The sequence below is a fragment of the Gymnodraco acuticeps genome, unplaced genomic scaffold (assembly GCF_902827175.1).
Source record: "Gymnodraco acuticeps unplaced genomic scaffold, fGymAcu1.1, whole genome shotgun sequence".
Classification (NCBI taxonomy): domain Eukaryota; kingdom Metazoa; phylum Chordata; class Actinopteri; order Perciformes; family Bathydraconidae; genus Gymnodraco; species Gymnodraco acuticeps.
In genome coordinates, this window is record NW_022992336.1 from 2,151,636 (window position 1) to 2,170,724 (window position 19,089).

The 19,089-nt window shown below is 40.7% G+C and overlaps 1 protein-coding gene across 4 annotated transcripts in view; it reads left to right on the forward strand.

Moving 5' to 3' along the window:
- Positions 1-19,089, forward strand: part of LOC117541452 (F-actin-uncapping protein LRRC16A-like) — a 65,956-nt gene that overhangs the window by 30,272 nt on the left and 16,595 nt on the right. For all 4 annotated transcript variants that reach the window (XM_034208612.1, XM_034208613.1, XM_034208614.1 and 1 more), the window contains exons 4-20: positions 1,317-1,376; positions 2,501-2,622; positions 3,294-3,391; positions 3,667-3,737; positions 4,105-4,178; positions 4,368-4,443; positions 10,085-10,173; positions 10,515-10,609; positions 11,149-11,235; positions 12,959-13,062; positions 13,849-13,926; positions 14,532-14,608; positions 15,605-15,709; positions 16,116-16,185; positions 17,643-17,724; positions 17,837-17,936; positions 18,172-18,226. In XM_034208612.1, coding sequence (XP_034064503.1) covers positions 1,317-1,376; positions 2,501-2,622; positions 3,294-3,391; positions 3,667-3,737; positions 4,105-4,178; positions 4,368-4,443; positions 10,085-10,173; positions 10,515-10,609; positions 11,149-11,235; positions 12,959-13,062; positions 13,849-13,926; positions 14,532-14,608; positions 15,605-15,709; positions 16,116-16,185; positions 17,643-17,724; positions 17,837-17,936; positions 18,172-18,226 — 1,443 coding nt within the window. The remainder of the gene's footprint in view (positions 1-1,316; positions 1,377-2,500; positions 2,623-3,293; positions 3,392-3,666; positions 3,738-4,104; positions 4,179-4,367; positions 4,444-10,084; positions 10,174-10,514; positions 10,610-11,148; positions 11,236-12,958; positions 13,063-13,848; positions 13,927-14,531; positions 14,609-15,604; positions 15,710-16,115; positions 16,186-17,642; positions 17,725-17,836; positions 17,937-18,171; positions 18,227-19,089) is intronic.

Genomic DNA, 19,089 nt, shown 5'->3' on the forward strand with positions numbered 1-19,089 from the left:
GTTTTATCTGAACGAGCTTGGATTTCTTTTGAACTGTGTTTTAGTCTAATAGACTCATTTCCACACGAGTAAGTAACTAAATACAAATTAATGCTTATGTGTGTGCATGTTCGCATATGGAGTATTTTCTAGCTTGTAGACTGAGCATGAGATAGGAACCACAAGCAGTGCTGTAAAATAAACACACACTGCATACTGTATTCAGACAGTAGGCATACAGTCTGTATCCTCTCCCCCCTCTCATCTCCCAGCCAAGCCTCAGGAACACTGAGCCCACCTGGAATAGTCTGGCCTCGCTCGCTGGCCTGCCCTCCGGCACGGCACCACGTCTGTGTTTGAGAATAGGAGAGAGAGATGGAGAGGGAGTGTAGGGAACTGTCTGCTCCGTATACAGTGGGAGGCATTTGTATTCACAAATTCACCCACTCTCATTAAAGGAGATCTGTTCCTCTCCTTTTTAGGGATGGAAAGGCAGACAGCTGCTTTTTTTTTTTTTTTTTTTTTCATTTCGTATCAAAGCTGAAATCAACTGCTTGTAGATTCAAACAATTCGGAAGGCAAGCTGAAGAGAAAAGAGAATGCTCAAGGTGTGTCCTCTCCGTATTTATCTGCCATCAATTAAGAACAAATGCTTAGCAAATGAACAGTGTATCCCAGAGTGGCTGCATTTTTTATTAATTCAGCTTGCTGAGAGAAAATAACGGGTTGAACACTGATTTATTTCAACAATTAGGTGACTATCTTATTACCGAACCTTAGTTTGAATTTCTATCTAACAATATTTCTATTGCTGCCCTGAAATAAAATGTAAATGTTTGAGTCAGTGATGAAGTAGTCTGCACAGGAGCAAGAAGAAACAACTGCATCCATATCGTCTCATTATAGAACAGACATATTTACAGACAGCATTCCCCAGACAGACAGTCAACTTCACTTGGCTGATGTTATTATTAGGCACGATTACTCTCAAAGATGAAGTATACATACTGAATGGTCTCACACATTCACATGGATGCCACACTTGCACATTCATTCAATTTCTGCTAATTCAACTACTGTTTTACATTTTCTGAATGTAAACATATATTTGCAGTTTTAAATAAATGTTTTATCGTGAATGTTGTTAAAAGCTGCCTTTTGTTCAAAGTAGGTCGGAGACAGTGTGGTAACATACCTTATGTTCTGTAATAAACAGTAACTCAGATAATCATTGAATATTGCATTATTCCTTTAGCTTAGGATGTTACCAGGTCATGCCTACTGTATATCTGACAGTGTGCAAGCTTTCTAATGGTGATTTCTGTGCTTTTTTGTAGGTGGAACACTGCTTTAATTACCTGGAGGTCCAGGGGATTGCTTGTAACAAGCCTACACAGGTACACAATATGACCACCAAAACATTGTCCATGATACTGAGTGCACCAAATAACAATATATATAATATCCAATGTGAGATACTTTAGTGTCTTGCTAAGTGAAACCTGAGCAGGAGGGATGTTAGTGGATTTAGGTACCAAACTTCTACATTTTAAGAGCAACGCTGGTACAAATAACTGTAAGGCAAGGCAAGTTTATTTATATAGCACTTTTCAACACAAGGCAATTCAAAGTGCTTTACAAAAAATTAAAAACATTAAGAAAATGGCATTTAAAATCAGTCATTAAAAAGAAAAGCTAATATAAGAAACATTAAAAGAAAAAAATACATGGATAAAAGTTACAGTGCAGTCTAAGATATGAATAGTTCAATTAAAAGCAGTGACAAAAAGAAAAGTCTTCAGCCTGGATTTGAACTGAACTGTAGTGGACAGACAGTGAACTACACTAAAATAATGGAAAGCAAAATATGCTAGAATAATCAATAAAACTGATTAATGTAAGAGACAGACTGTATCCTCAAAAGATGTTTCCCATCTGGGAAGATCTTGCATTTGAATTTTTAACCAGTGCCGGCCAGCTGTCAGTCAGCAGGATCTACCTACAAAATATGATAATCCGTCACTTACCGCCCCTGCAGCTGAACCTCTCTCCCGCTCTTCTGGAGAGATGTCAGTCCTTTTAATATCTTGACTGATGGTCTCCCATGTTGAATAAGCATCAGCAAGGATTATGTTAATTGTGGCCTATAGAGGAGGCATGTATCGCCTTACATCAGCATTTGCATAATTGAGAGAGCGCTGATGTGGTTATGCAGTCTTGGTAAATGTCATTAAATCTTTACGTTAACTTAGGACAAAGATGTGGGATGTACATTTTGGTTGAGTGGATAGATGGAGATGGTTTATTTCTTATGAATGATATTATTAGTGGGTAGGATCAGTGGAGTAGATGGACAAAAAAGTGGTAGATTTATTTTTCAAAGCCAGTGGATGGAACATAGTAAAGAAAGAAGGATGACTAACCCTTTTTTGATCTAAATAAGTATAACTGTGGTTGAAGCAGGTTCGGGTGAAACCATGCATGCCTCTGTGCATCACTAATTAATGATGTCTCCTTTTAGCTTTTCATAGAGTACGAGCGTGGCTCCTTCTCTCTGAAGCTGCTGTCTACAGAGGAGGTCAATGAGGTGGTCGCTCACATAGGAAACTGTCTGCTCAGGATATGTCCCGGCCTTCCACCTAGGTGAGTTAACATGTACTGCATAACAGTTTAGCTGTTTTTATTCTGAATGTATTTCAATGCACCAGTCATGGTTAGAGATTCGTGTGAGTTTGTGCACTCGTACTTTTAGGTTTTGCATGTTATACTTTGTGGCTTTTCTAAATATTTCCTAAAAACAAAAAACGCTCCTGGAGTTAAACCTGGTGCAACAGACGGAAACATTTCACTCTAAATGTTGCTGTGGTTCAGTCTCAGTGCATACATGTCCAAAAAGTCATGCATCTAGTGTTATGTGGATGTGAACTTTATTTAATAAGTTATCTTGTGAACAGGAAGCATGAATATAAATGCAGAAATGGTCACAGATGTAAAACCATACACTTTTAAACCTGGTCTTGCGAACAGAAGAAGGTGTTTGACTTTAGCATGAGGCTGATGTTTGTATTTTGGAGCGTCATATTTGATACGATTTTATTTGACATTAATTGTGTGGTCTAGTTAAATCAAATTTAGTATTGGAGTATTCAGCACGTTTGCTTTCAAAATGCCTGTTACGAGTAAGACTGTGAGAAAGTAGCCTCAAGCTGCTTTTAAAGGGATTAAGAGCTTTTGAACATTTCACCAGCATTAACATTTGTTGAAATGTAGAAATGGGATGGCTAAATTCTGTTTAATCTCTCTTCTCTTCTCAGTAAAGTTATGAAGAAGCTCACCATGGAGCCTCCGGACAGGCTGACCTCTCTGCAGACTCTGTGGGAGAACAACAAGCCGGCCGAGCCCGGACCCTGTGGTCTGTGTGTTTTACTGTGTGCTTCCTTATGGCAATGCTTTAGTAACATGTAATGTGTGTGAGTTGTGATGGTACAGTCAGTTTACAATGAGTTTACATCAACAGTGTTGTAGTTTTACATAGTTTATTAACGCAATTGTCCTTTGTGTTGAAATAAATTGAAGTTTCAAATTGCATGCCGTTTGCACCATAAGCTCTTGAAAACAGGTCTTTGGCAATATGGACATTCTCATCCAAATGTTTCTGTCGTAAATGTTGTGTATCCTTTTCTCTAGGTGGGTTTTCTCAGATGTACAGATGTGTATGTGACTGGTTGGGGCTGCCGTACAAAGAAGAAGTACAGTGGGTCAGTATCATTTGCATTATTTTGTGCAGTGGCACAGCAGATCCTGGTTCAACTGTGTTTCAAGGCTGGAGAATAGCTGCACATAGCTGAAAGAAACTGCATAAAGCTCTTTGATGAAGATAAAAGACTATATATAAATATGAAAGACAACTGTATATGAATAAAGTACCAGTTTCCTTCATATCTTTTTATTTCCCAAGGTCTTTCTCATGCTCTTGCTCCTTCTTGTCCAAAATGAAATAAATATAGTCAGGTTGAGTCTTTTGTTATGTTTCTACTGCTCTGTGTCATATACAGTATAAATGTATATTGAAATACATTTAGCAGACATGTTTGTTAACACTCTGGTTAACTGATTGCTTCCCAGGATGTGGACACCATCTATTTGACACAAGACACCAGGGAACTTAACCTGCAGGACTTCAGCCATCTGGAGAACCGGTGAGTGTTGGCACAGAAACAAAGAATGTTGTTGGTATAAACATACAACGAAAAGCTAAGAAAGGTATTGCAAGTGTCACATGATTTACTTTTAATATATAAATGTACTGAAGTCAGCAGCTACGAATGAAGAACAATTTTAAGTTGAAGCTATGACCTTTTCTTTCGTTCCTGTATGCTCCTCCCCAGGGATCTGGTCGCTATAATAGCAGTCCTGGAGTTTAACCAGTGGTTTACTAAGCTCTCCACCAAGGATTACAAACTGGTTAGTACCCCTTTTTGTTAAAATCCTTCTCAGGTTTGCTCACTAATCATATCTGTGCTACAAAACGTAGCCTAGTTATTATAGTCTTGCGAAAGCTAGCCATTAAGGGCCAGGCAATTGCGGATCCTCTGTCATGTTTGTTGTGTTACACAACAAACTCCATGATTGGGGCTTCATGCTACTCCTCTCTGGTTATCGTTATTTGAATGCTCCTACTGCACTAATGCCTACTGTTGCATTTTTCCTCATGACATAAAAAGTAGGATGAGGGCTTTGACAAAGCTTTGTCAGTATCTGTCCATCTATCATAATGTCTCAAGTGATAAACTAAGGCTAACACCAGCTTATTTGAGCAATATGTGGAGAATCACTGTTTAAACAAGACTCTTCAGACATGCTAGCAGCTCTGTGAGGCTGAACTGAGCTGCATGCTAACGAGCTAACAATGACCATGCTTACTGTACATGCTCATGTTTTCACTGCTTATCTTTCTGTATTGCTCGGTGCCAACCATTCTCGTCATTATAGTTGAGCCTAATAGAACGATAACATGTGTTAACAAGCACTAAAAAGATAGTACAGCTGAGGCTGATGGGATGGAAATTAGTTTAGCTTGTATTTATTAAACCAAAGTATTGGAGATATATACTCAAAGAAAGATCAAAATAAGTTAACATTGTTATAACTGTGTCATAGTAGTTATAAACTGGCATGAAACTAAAGGTCAACATTTATAAATCTAGTTTTGAAGAGAATTGGTTGAAGGATGGATCCTGTTACAAGTTTTTGGAAAAGCTTTATATATGTTGCTATTGCTTATTGTTTATTACATATCCCTACTTTTTCTATATCATTATTATACTATATAAATATAATAAATATAGAACAAATATTGTATTTTATCATTATAATTTTTAAAATATATCGACACTGTCTGTTTACTACACTTCATGTCTCTCACTCAACCTTGTACCTGACTCTGTATCTGAGACCCCGGCCACACGAGGACGAAAACGGCTAAACGCATAGGATTAACGCAAACGCAATCGCAAACAAGCTTCCGTCCACACGCAATAGTTATCCGGATAGTGTCTGTCCACACGAGACCGCTCCGTTTAGCTCCAACCGCTGGAGAAGCTGCAGTACATATGCAGGAGCCTGTACGTGGCACTGTAACTTCCTCCACAAAAGCAGCGAAGAAGCATGGTTGTCATGGTTGCCCTTCTGTTTATTCTCCGCGGTGGGGGCCGAGGGAACCGGGCAGAGTTTTTCGCCAGTCAACGTGAATTAAAGTTGAAATCTTCCGACAAAATTATAAAAGTGCCGGTCAAATGTCTTCTTTGTTATTTATTGAGCTTTAAAACAAATGAATAACGACTCTATATAATATAATAATACAAATACACGGAGCCTCTCTTTTTCCACCCTCTCTTCGGACAGCGTCAGTGTCTGTTTCATGCAGCAGCTGATCCAGTAATGAGTGACCCGGCCGACAGTAAAAATAAACATATTTATAACTAGTTTAGGTAGTTTGAGAGGTGTCTCCGTCCTGTCAGATTAGACTTCACTCGCGTTTATGTCCATATCGAGAGAAAGATAAATAATCTGAATTCAGTGTGCAGTTTACTTTGACGCGGGGGTGAGCAGCAGAGGTGGGGAGAGGCGGGGCTATTGCGCAATCATTATCAGAAAATGATCGCTGAAGCTGCAGTACATATCCACAAAAGCAGCGAGTAAGATCCCCCCCGGATGTGCAAGTCTGCTGTAGATGTTGCACAAAGAACTGTAGCATGGTCAGTAGCGTCCGGAGCACGATAGCAACTCTGCGATCCGCCATTGTTGTTGTTGTTGGTGGCGAAACACATCAGCAATGGCGCGGGGTACGCGGAGGTGGGGAGAGGCGGGGCTATTGCGCAATCATTATCAGAAAATGATCGTATAGGGCGCACACACGGAGCTGTTTGACCTCCCAGAGCGTTGCGTATGCCGTTCTATCCACCTTGGGACCCGTTATCGTTTCCTCAGTCGTTTAGTGCCGTATGCCGTCGTCCTCGTGTGGCCGAATGGTCTATATGACACTAAACAGTAACGCAAACGACCGTTTTTGTCCTCGTGTGGCTGCAGCCTGAGAGTATCTGCCTATACAGAATATTTTCCCTTTGTTCCCTCCTGTCTGTTGACTGAGGATCAGTCCAATGTCCTAATCCTAACGAGACAAAGGGACTCGATGTCTCAGGCTGTTGCCCCCCTGCAGCACTCCATTACCAACCCTCCGTCTCGACGCTTCCATCAGTCTCAGCAATTAACACACGCAGCTTCCTCAGTCCAAACAATTATCTCACTTCTCCGTAACAGACAATTCCTTTTGTATTGAATTTTAAATCCTGCCTCCTACCGTGCCATGTGCATATTTATGCTCAAATACTCACACAGGCACATGTGCCAACGTGTGCCCTTTCTATCCCAGATTACTGTGTATTATAATGGACCCTAAGGTTTTTGTGTTTGGAAGGTGTCAGTGCAGGTTTATGCAAAGTAGTGTATCCAGCCATAGATACCACTTGTTCTGTTTTGGACATTGGTTATGTTTTTTTTGTCATTCAAAGGGACAGCTTTTGTCTTCTTATTTGGTTACTGTTTGATGCAAAACAAAAAATGTCTTTGGTTTCTTTGGAAACTTTGTTCTATGTTCCCCTTGTTTTATGTATGCATGTTAATACAGTGATAACAATGAATCCAGGGATGCAATGATGTGCTCTGGAGCGTGAGTTGTCTTTGATCCTGTGCCAATGGAAACAGATCAGTGAGACAGATACATAAAGGCCAGTGGACAGGGTGAATGGGTGAGGTGCAAGGTGAATAAGGATGTGAGTCAGCAAGTATCAGGAAAGAGAGATCAGTTCTAGAGAGAAGCCAGACCTGGAAATGGACTGAAGAGGAACAACACATCTCCAGCTTGGAAAAAAGTACGTCATCTCTAGCAGTAAATCACTGGGTGTTCCTGCTAAATCCACTGGCATGGTAAAGTTCAACTCAAGGGCAACACTGAGCCTGAAATATTGTCTATTTTTGACTGTGAGCACTCGGGAGTATCTAAAATAAAAGTATATGGATCAAAATCAGGATGAAAAATAAAATAGAAAGTGAGTGAGGAAGAGATATGAAACATTAAGCGCAGAAGCCTTGAGCGTAAAATACAGTCCAACCATCTAAATCAAGTAGATAAACAATCTCAAACATGTCCTCACAAACACTGTCACACACACAGCGAGGGATTATGCTGCTCATCCTCAGTTCAATCAGGCTGTTTGTCTTGTGGTCTAATTAAGATGCTGAGCTGAAAGTGAGAGAGGAGGTGAAGAAGAGGAGAGGAGGGCAGTGATGAAAGGACTCTCCTCCTGATTACCTCATGATCGCACAGCGTGTGAGCATGTTCATGTGTGAACGCGTGTGGTGTATTTCAGCAGGACGTAGGGTCAGAAGCACTGCATGATACGGCTCTTATTTAATGGCTGGAAAATGTTGTGTGCACATGCTGTCACTGTGCCATCCACAACTGTTTTGTTGTGAAAATACAGCCTCCTTTGTATGCTGCCTATCTCCCTCTGCTACTGCTCAACTGACAGCTCTCTCCCCTCTTTTTCTTCATTTCATCCCATACTACCCTCATATGTCCTTTTTCTGTGTTATGTGTCATCCCTCGCTGCCCTCCATTATTCTTATTCCACTTCTGTAATACTCACAGTTTCACAGAATAAACATGTGAACAACAGTCCCTTTCTTCCATCTCTCTCTTTCTTTTTCTCTCCATCCCCTCTCTCGTTTTCTCTCCCCCTCACTGTAGATAACAGTGTAAGACAATGTGTCCAGTGTTTTGGCCACACTGAGGCGCCTGGCTGCCCCTATAGCATGAATGTCAATTACAAAGAGTCACAACCAGACAAGGGTCCAGTACAGTTCTATTTCCATCTTGCTTAAAGGTCCCATGACATGCTTTTCTGGTTATTACCCGTCCCCTTGTGTGTTATGTAGCTTTTTCTGCATGTAAACGGTCTGCAAAGTCACAAACTCTCAAAGTACACCCTGTAGCGAGTAAAACTCTAACACAGAAAAGACCTGTCCATGCTGCCCCAGAACGCCTCGTTGGAGATTTTTATTTTTCCATTTTTTTCTTCCTGAGTACAGTGACATAACGAGTATAGTGACGTAACTATACGTCACTATGCGTGGGGTCTGCGAGACAGCGAGACACAGTGGAACTCAGCCTGAGCACACACACACACACACACACACACACACACACACACACACACACACACACACACACACACACACACACACACACACACACACACACACACACACACATACACACACACACTCACTCACTCACTCACTCAGCCTTATCTTTTCTCAGCCGCGGCTCCGCGGATTTCCGCACACACACACACTCACTCAGCCTGGCTGTGGGTGCGTGTGCTCAGGCTGAGGTCCGCGGTGTCTCGCTGTCTCGCAGACCCCACGCAGCAACCAGGAAACGACACCAGTAATAAAAAAAGCTCACACTGTCCGCTCCTCGAGCCTCAAAGGGCGGAGCAGCGAGCCCGCAACGTCCCGCCAACACGGCACCCAGACCACACGCAGCATTCTCATCTGTTTGTCATTACTGGTGTCATTTTCTGGGTGCTAACGCCATTGTAACACATAATCACTTATGTTCCGCTGTAACGGTGGTGGACTCATCAGAACAGAGTGGGCGAGCTGACCAATCAGAGCACACTGGGCTCATAGGGAGGGGGGGGGGGGTACAAGCTCCAACAAGGCGTGTAGGACAGAGACTATACACATACTATACAGAGATGCTGTATGAGAAACCAATGTGATTTAGGAACATTGAACAATGTAAATCTATTCTAGTAGAAATGGCCATGCCATGGGACCTTTTAATGTTTGTGTTGGTAATCAGTGAAGATAAGTAACGTCAATAAATAGAGATACTGCAGAAAGGCACACAGTATTTGTCTTTAAGTTTGAGTATGACACAGCGCACAGTGAACTGGGTCAGTGAACATTTAGGTGTGGCGCAAACTGTTGAATTTTTCATTTCGTCTAAATATGAGTGCCTTTGCTCCCTCGACTCTCTGTCCTGCGAAACAACTTTTCTCCCTCTACAGTGTCTAAAGTCCACAGTGTCCTCCTTGTCACGCATAAACGGTCTGTAAGCAAAAGAGACAGGATCCACTCGTATGCTGTTTCTTTAATTAGCATAAATAAAAAGCTTTTCGGAGTAGTTTCACAGCATTCTGCACAACAACACTTGCGGGAATTATGGTTCCCAAAAGTACATTTCTGTGTTTTCTCTCACCTTGACATTGTCCATCCAGGCTTTGCTGTTCTAGATAAAACTGCTTCATAAGCCTAGAAGCTGGTTTGGTTAATTAGTTCATTTGGTATGCTTCTGATTAACAGATCCTTGAGCTAAGATATACTTTATTGCTCAGTGTGAGACTCATTATATGTAACATTATATGTCCTACCTTTCATTTCACCCTTACTTTTCATTTGTATCGAGCATTATCACAAAAGCTAGAGTAAAGTATATGCACAACATTTATTTCGTTTTGTGTGTGTGTGTCTTCAGTCTGCAGATGTGTGTGAGCAGATTCTTCGGGTAGTGACTCGTTCCAGTCGGCTGGAAGAGTTGGTTCTGGACAATGCAGGACTCAAAACGTGAGATTATAAAAACTATTAAATCCTCTAATTATACACAAGGTCAGTTAACTCATAATGTAGAAAAGTAATGGCAGAGCTCTCTCAAGTATGACAAAATACAATACTAATTTACAAGATTTGAAATGTTAAACTTAGCAAAGTAGCAGTAAGTAAGTTCAGTAAGTGCTTTTCCTCCTGTGTCAGTTCAAATAACTTCCATATTCACATCTTCCATGGCAAGAGAGGGATATTTATGCCGTCAAACGTTTGATAAATAAATTATATATAACATAATAATAATCATTTATAAATAAATAGGTCATAAACACCTAATGGACATGCTCTTTCCCGCTCTGCAGTGATTTTGCCCAGAAGCTAGCAGCTGCCCTGGCCCACAACCCCAGCTCAGGACTCACCACCATTAATCTTGCCAACAACCCACTGGAGGACAGAGGTAGGCTATCTGCTCTAATGCAGTATAATGTACTCATCTATTATACTATCCACTGTACTGTGTTAGAAACTGCTCTGTTCTAAATGTAGAGAAGGGTAACGCGCCAAAGAGAAATATTTAATGCATAAAGCAGAGTCAGATTTAGCTTAAGAATGCAACATTATACAACATAATACAGAGTATGACATTTAAGGTTGATTTGTGACATTGCATTGAGTGCAACAGGTTTAATATTTCATCCTCTTTTTCCTAAGATTTCTCAGTCAATCGAGGACACATGAATTAAACATATATTCCACCAAATATTCAGTCAACCACAGATTGAGAGTTACCAATCTCTGTCTTATTTGTTATCATGTTACATTTAGCATAATAATTTGTTGAATGTGTTCTTAGCCAACAAAAAAACCCAACCTACTATATCATTTTAGTCATTTTACCTTCTTAGACATTTAAACGTGTGTTTTTAAAGAAGGTGTACCTTTTTGTCGGATCACAAGCCACTATAACTATAATCTGTTTCCTCTCTCTTCCTGTAGGTATCTCCTCCCTGGGTGCTCAGTTTGCCAAACTTCGTATGGGGCTCAAGCATTTAAACTTCTCCAAAACCTCACTATCACCCAAAGGTAGGTGTTTTTTATTCAGTTCTTTAGATAGCTGGATGATTTTAAAATGGTCTTGTTTGGATTAATTGAACATACCAAAAAAACATGTATAAATATTGCATTGTAATCAGCTGGCTTTAGTTGACTGCTCCCCTATGATCCGATGCAATTCACATCTTTCACTAATCTGATCACACCTAGTGCAGGGATGCTATTAGCACCTAATTAGTGCCCTATTAACACTGAGTGAGAGGGAGCAAGATGAAAGGATGTATTTGTAATGTGTGAGTGTTGCATGTTTTCATTTGCATAAATGCTGCTTACTAGACCACTTTCCTTCAATCAATTAAGTCCGAACATCTCGCCATGATGGAAAAATCCTTCTTCAGTAATGGCCTTTGATGAAATGCTTTAAATGGGTTGATTGTTCTTCTGTAAAAAAAAATGTGGGGCACTCGTAGTCGTTCTTGTACATTTTTTTGATTGATTGTCTGCAATCACTTGCAGGTTTTGGTTCTCATCCGAAGTAAATGTGAAAGGTTCCATCTTTAGGGACCCTCTGTAAACATGCTCTGCTCTCAGGAAATCGATAAAGAGCTATCATATTTCACAGCGTAGGGTTTGTGAGTGTGCTGCGCTGCTTAAACTGAGCCCTGCTCGTCTAGTTAAAGGCACCATCCCTAATCCAAACTGTAAAAGCCTTCAATGCTCAGAGCAAAAAGAGAAGATCTAAATAATGTCGGTTTGCTGAAGCAGGACCATCATTGACCAGTTAAATATAACTACAATTTGTTGAATATTTTGTCTCTTTATCATCTGTTATTTCTCTCCTTTTTCCTTTTTCATTAAGCTGTCTACCCTTGTCATGTCAGTCACTTGACAGTCATGCAATGATTTACTGCTAGTTCAGTGTGTCAGCCATGTGACAAACGTAATGCGAGTCAGCAGTTGTACGCCCAGATTGTCGATATTACGCACACTATTCAATTGAAATCCATGCATTCACACAGATTGTCTGTCTCTTAAACATATCCTAATCATTTGGATGATAGCAGCACTTTATGAGATTGATGTCAGATAAATGTTAAATATTAAAGAGTTTATTTGGATACATTTCCTTGTGGCATATACAAATATGACCCTCAACATAGCGTGACACTGATTTAGGCTTAACATTTACACAACCATGAGAACATTGCATACTCTTTTCACTTTCCATGTATTCACTCTACATTCTGATCCTTTTCTTTCCTGTCTTCACCCACTGCTCATTTCCTCTGCTATTTCCTTCAATGTGCTGTCAAAACATCAAATTGTGTGTGTGTGTGTGTTGTGTGGGTGTGTGTGTGTGTGTGTGTGTGTGTGTGTGTGTGTGTTGTGTGTGTGTGTGTGTGTGTGTGTGTGGGTGTGTGTGTGTGTGTGTGTGTGGTGTGTGTGTGTGTGTGTGTGTGTGTGTGTGTGTGTGTGTAGTGGTGTGTGTGTGTGTGTGTGTGTGTGTGTGTGTGTGGTGTGTGTGTGTGTGTGTGTGTGTGTGTGTGTGTGTGTGTGTGTGTGTGTGTGTGTGTGTGTGTGTGTGTGTGTGTGTGTGTGTGTGTGTGTGTGTGTGTGTGTGTGTGTGTGTGTGTGTGTGTGTGTGTGTGTGTGTGTGTGTGTGTGTGTGTGTGTGTGTGTGTGTGTGTGTGTGTGTGTGTGTGTGTGTGTGTGTGTGTGTGTGGTGTGGGTGGGTGGTGGGTGGTGTGTGTAGGGGTGAACAGCCTTTGCCAGTCACTGAGCGCCAACCCGTCCATCCCCAGCAGCCTGGTCCATCTGGACCTCTCAGGAAACGTCCTCCGAGGAGACGACATGCAGGTACAAACATACACACGGTTTCTAATCCATTTTACTGCTAGTAGCAATAACGCTTAATTGATTGAAGCAGGACAAAGTTGCAGTTGTGTCGAGTCCTTTTCAAGCAGTTATAAATCAGTTAGCATGTCACTGTAGAAGAGCAGCGGCTCATCTGAATCCAGTCTAACAGACACAATCACACATATCACAGTAAGTGAATGTTAAAAAAAAACGTGGATTTCAAAGAAAAAACAACATTTGCGCCGAAATTCGGTGCAGGGGAGGGTTTATACATAATTTACATGTAAAAGTCTGCCATTTAAACTTCAAGATGTTTTAAAAGAACAGTGATTGTTGCAGAGTTGCTAAGAAAGACAACTAAATACCTCTCTACTGTCTGTAAATAAGAAGCTTGGGGGTTAGCCAAGCTTAGCACAAGGACTTGAAATGTAGCCTCTACTAGCCTATACAATAAAATAAATTTAACAATAGTCTCAGGCAACAGATGACAGCGAGGCTACAGCGAGTTACTGTGTATTGCCAATAAATAGTCAGGTACAAAAACAGGGTTATAAACAGACCAAATTCAAAAAATATATATCACGGCAGAAAAGTTATAGAATACACTCAAACAGTAAGAGAATAAAAGAGAAAATAAAATGCCTTTTTATTGAATTCCACGAAAGCTGCATACAGTGTAGAAGGCAAATCAGATTGTCAGACACACTTCTGCTAACATATTCTCCTGAAAAGTGGCCTCGGTGTCTCCTTTGTAACAATGTGTGTAATGTTTTGCTCTACATTTAGCATTTCTACCACTTCCTTGGCCAACCCAACAGCCTGGCAACACTTGATCTTTCCAACACTGACTGCTTATTGGACCAGGTGAGTCACACTGAAATCAATTCCTGCATATCAAAAGATACTGGGTAAAGTCATGTAAATAATGGATAAAACATTTATTTTAAAGAGGACCTCCAATTGCTTTATGTAAATAAACATGCAATTAGAGTTGTCCCTCTTGATGCTGTATTGTAAGACGAAGTGCCAGACAATAATATCTGTGTTGCAGGGAATGTAATCCAATTGTATACACCCCCTCAATCTGTGTTGCCGTTTGCTGCTTGTGAAGTGATCTGCATACCGTATGTGATGTATTGATGTGGGTCTGGGAGCCAAATGCAGCATATTGATGAGTTTGAGATGTAGCCAGCTGTCACACTGTCACTGCACATATTGATTAGCTCCTGAATCCTATTCTGTGTTTCTCACGTACTGCCAGATATAAAACCATTTACACACGCAGATTATCGCGAGACAGATGTTTTAGTTTTTTCTCACACATGAAAACAAATTGCAGGAGATGTCAGGTTTGGAGTTGCGACGTTCAAATCAAATTGATTATTTCTTCCCTTTTCATATATAGCACAACACTTGGGACAGTTTGTGCAGCTCATATGTTATGGTGACATATTCTGTGTGTTTTCCAGGTTTGCTCGGCTCTGCTGCGAGGCTCGGTCCAACACCTCTCTGTTCTTAATGTTTCAAAGAGCGTCTTTCCTCACAGGTAAGAACCATCTTGCCGGTATCAGTTACCTGACAAAGAGGAAAGGAGAGTCATTACTTGTTGCTTGTAGCTTACAATGTTTGTTGATCAAGATTGCAGTTTGCAAGATTTCTCAAAAATACTCAAGATTTCTCAAAAATTACAGGGAGTATTGTAAAAGTAGTTCCTTTTAGTTAAACATTTGGTGTGAATGATGGTGTGACACCTGCTGGTGACAACGTGCCATTACAGACAAGAGGAGGTCCCCATGAGGGGAATCATTAATTTTAGGGTGAAGACTTGGTTAGGGTAAGGGTTAGGGTTAGGCATGTGTTGGTTATGGTTAAGGTTAGGATAAGTCTCCAGGAAATGCATGAAAGTCAATGTAATGTCCCCTGATGTGTGTGTGTGTGTGTGTGTGTGTGTGTGTGTGTGTGTGTGTGTGTGTGTGTGTGTGTGTGTGTGTGTGTGTGTGTGTGTGTGTGTGTGTGTGTGTGTGTGTGTGTGTGTGTGTGTGTGTGTGTGTGTGTGTGTGTGTGTGTGTGTGTGTGTGTGTGTGTGTGTGTGTGTGTGTGTGTGTGTGTGTGTGTGTGTGTGTGTGTGTGTGTGTGTGTGTGTGTGTGTGTGTGTGTGTGTGTGTGTGTGTGACAGATGGGTGGTGGGTGGGGTTTTCTTCCCATCATTATCTCTCTGTTACCAGTGTGCCTCTAGGGAATTGAGGACTTCATCAAGGGTAGAGGGGAGGAGAGAATGGGAGGGGGGATTGAGTTATACCCTCTAAAGACCTTATTTTGTGGAGTTTAAACCGTTTTTTAGACAATAGATAAAAACTACAATGGGTCTGAGGTTTTTACTATATGGCAAGAGTACTTTAAGCTCAATGCCCGAATTTCAGGTTATCATTTGTGCCTTTTCTACTGTTGGATCAAGAGAGCTTTCTGAATAGCATTATCTTGTATTTTAAGAAATGACTGTATCTGCATTATTTTGATTCTTGCTTTCTTTTTCTTTCTGTAGGAAAGGCAAAGAGGTTCCACCGTCATTTAAGCATTTCTTCAGCAGCGCTGTGTGTCTGAACTCCATCAACGTGTCAGGAACCAAGCTGCCGCCAGAGGCCCTCAAGTGAGAGAACAATTCATTCACATTTAATGTGTCTGAGGAGCTCCTGCCCCAGATTCTCTGTGACTGTTCATGTTGTTCCTCCTTGTCTTTTATTACCTATATCCATATGTAAAGCTTTGCATTTTTAAACTTTCAGTTACGGTAAAAATAAACTTGTCTTGTCTGCCTATATCAGAGAACAGCACCTGCAGCTTTATCTGCAATACATGAAAGTTTAATGGGTTTTGATACAACTTGTATTATCTTGTTTTGGACTTCAGGTATTGACAGTGAAAAAGCAACCATGGAAGCCTATATTAATGCTTTTATGTAACATTTAGTTACTCAATGACCTTTTCTCAAATGTCAAAATGATACATCTACTATCTTTTTATAATATTTTTTAACTACATTTTTTTTATTTTAGAGCTCTCCTACTTGGCCTGGCCAGTAATCTGAACCTAAAGGAAGTGACTCTAGACCTCAGCTGCTGTGAGGTAAGACTGACAGAGACACATTGTGCAGTAATTTTCCCTCATAAATCATTTTATTTAAAGCCAAGATATCTTATAATGTGTACCTTGCTTGTGAGGGATCATTCGCTCATGACAGCTGTGAATTTCAAGCCTCTCATTAAGGATAAGCGTGTTTTACATTTATCACCGAGACATATCAGGGGGTTTGTTAGATCCGGTGCAGAATAGAGTAGACCTACAGCAGATCCCACAGCTGTTGTAACATTTAATGCACACAGTGATGCAATTACTGGGTAACATAGCCAAACTGTACTGCTGTAAAATACAGTGAGCCTGAGTGATCAAAAGACTGCAGCCAGTGGATTTCAAAGGGGCAATTGTTAATATTCTTGATTGTTTTTGTTCATTCGTTTACTTTAATAGTATTGGCAGCATTTGTGTAATTGCCTTTGTCAGCTAAAGTTTGAAGTGTGTATTTCTTTTAATAGTTTGAAGCTAACACTCATTGAATGAAATCAGCTTTTTAGGAGCCACTCCAATACCATTTGACAGAACGGTGACACAGTTAAAAGGCTCTGTAATGGAACACTTGGCAGACAGCAGGCGGGGGTGGTGGGGGAGAGATGAGAAGGGGCCTGCAGGAGGGAGGGTTTTAGTTTCTGTCCCTAATTATTTCATCAAAACTCTTACACACACATGCATGTCTCACACACCAGCACCTCACCTTCATCTCCTCCTCTGCTCGAAACAAAAAAGGCAGCTTGCTGACGATTCAATGGGATTGCTAAAGATAACGCATGAATACAAATTACACAGGAAATCCAATTCCAGATTCCCATAGAAATCTTCACAAACTGAAGATGCGGGGGAAATGATGCGTTCCATCCTTTTTCGAGGTCTTAATGAGGCGTTTGGTGGCAGCAGCATAACATCTGGGCTGAGTGGGCTGACTGCATGCTAAATAAGCACCGTGAATGTGACTCCTGTTGAGTGTGTTTGTGCAAATGTGTGTGTCATTGGTGATGATCATTAAGCATCTGTGTGGTTTGTTGCTGGTAAATGTTGGCATGGCTCTGACACACTGCTCTCTTTCCCCTAATGCTTATGTAAGCTTGGCCATCTCATTCTGGATGATGTATATTTTTATTTATTGTGTCTTTTACCATCAGCATGTTAGTCATCTAACCACCAAACCCTCTTCATAAGTCCCTCCTGCCTGTTTCTATTCTAAGTGGTGTTTGAGAAACTAAATGCATGTTGAGTCTGGCGCACACATTTTCGTTTTAAAGGTTCAGGTTCAGGTTATTTATTTGTACCCGTAGGTAGATTCTGTTTGCAGAGAAAAAGACAAGGGTTCCATCCTGACACTAAAAACAAACACAGACAACAGACACATCTCTAAAAGCACACTCTACCAATGTATCAAACATACTTGATGTGTGTAAAACTGTTCAGAATTCTCCCTCCTGTCTTCCCAGTTGCGGTCGGGAGGTTCTCAGATCCTTGAAGGTTGTATTGCAGAGATCCCAAACATCTCTAGTCTAGACATCTCTGACAATGGTATGATGGTATTTTATTTATTGTACAATATAATAAGTTAACTTTTATACCCTAACCTCATACTAACTAAATGTTGACCTTCTTACTTTTAAACCTGTTTCTCTACCTCCAGGCCTGGACTCGGACTTGGCCACTCTGCTGGTGTGGCTGGCTAAAAACAGATCAATCAGACACCTGTCTCTAGGGAAGAACTTTACCAACATCAAGTCCAAGTAAGAATACAGGACAAGTTCCCTCCTACTGTACTGTGCACTGAATATATCCTTACTGAGGATGGTTGTCCACTTAGTTAAATAACATGGTGAAGAGGACCAGAGAGTATGCTTTATTCCAAGATGTTGCACAAAATAATCTCGAAAATGTTTATTATGTAGATTAAATATAGAAAATCTGTGCACTTTAGTCCAATTATCATGTCCACGCTGTCTATTTTCCTCTATTTCTTAGAAACCTTGGTCCAGTGCTGGACAGCCTGGTCCACATGATTCAGGAAGAGGAGTCGGTGAGTGTTTTTAATTTCCTTCTCTGTCTGGCTTTTGTCTGGGACTGAAGATAAACGGTGTCCGAACAGATGCCTCAGTGTCAAATTATGTTTCAGGCAGCATCCAGCTGAAGCAATTCACTGAATCTCCACCAGCTGCTCTACAACTGACCTCTGACCCCTCCATCGCAGGGTGGTGTTAATATAATCACCCTACTGTGATCAATAAAGTATCACATTTAACCTTAACCATGTGGTTTTTCACCAAAACCACCAAAGAAGAGCGAGTTATAGAAGCATCTCTCATTATTTTGACCCTATTATTTAAACTTGAATATACAATAACTTTTCATTATCTTGCATATTACAGTATGCTGATCACCGTCTAAATTCAGAATCCAAAACTACCCAGAGTTAAAAGCTTAGCGTCAACACTCCCTTCATCCTTTAATTTGTCCTCCCTGTGTCCATCAATGTCCAAAAATAGATTTTCTTTATGTATTCCAAAATTCCCGATAAGCTGTACTTTTTCTTCCTTTGTTCAGAAAACCTGTAGTGAAATAAAGGGATCTTCTCCAGCTTTTGGCTATCTTTTCTGACTTTCTGTCCCTAAATCCATCTCACTCATTGTATCTTTCTCCATCATGGGAGCTGTCAAATATTTTGTCTCCCACAGTGGCTGATGTGTTAGATTAATGTTCCTATTGAGCTGCTCTGTGCTGGATTGATCTCTCAGTGCCTGTAGTGTATGTGGGTGTCATTATGTGAACTATAAGATAAGCATATTTTTATGAGCTGGTTATCTGGCTGTGCAGATGGCATACAAGAGCAGCAGAGGAGGGTAAAATGTAATGGATGCTTACTGAAAAAGGCCCAAAAACTGA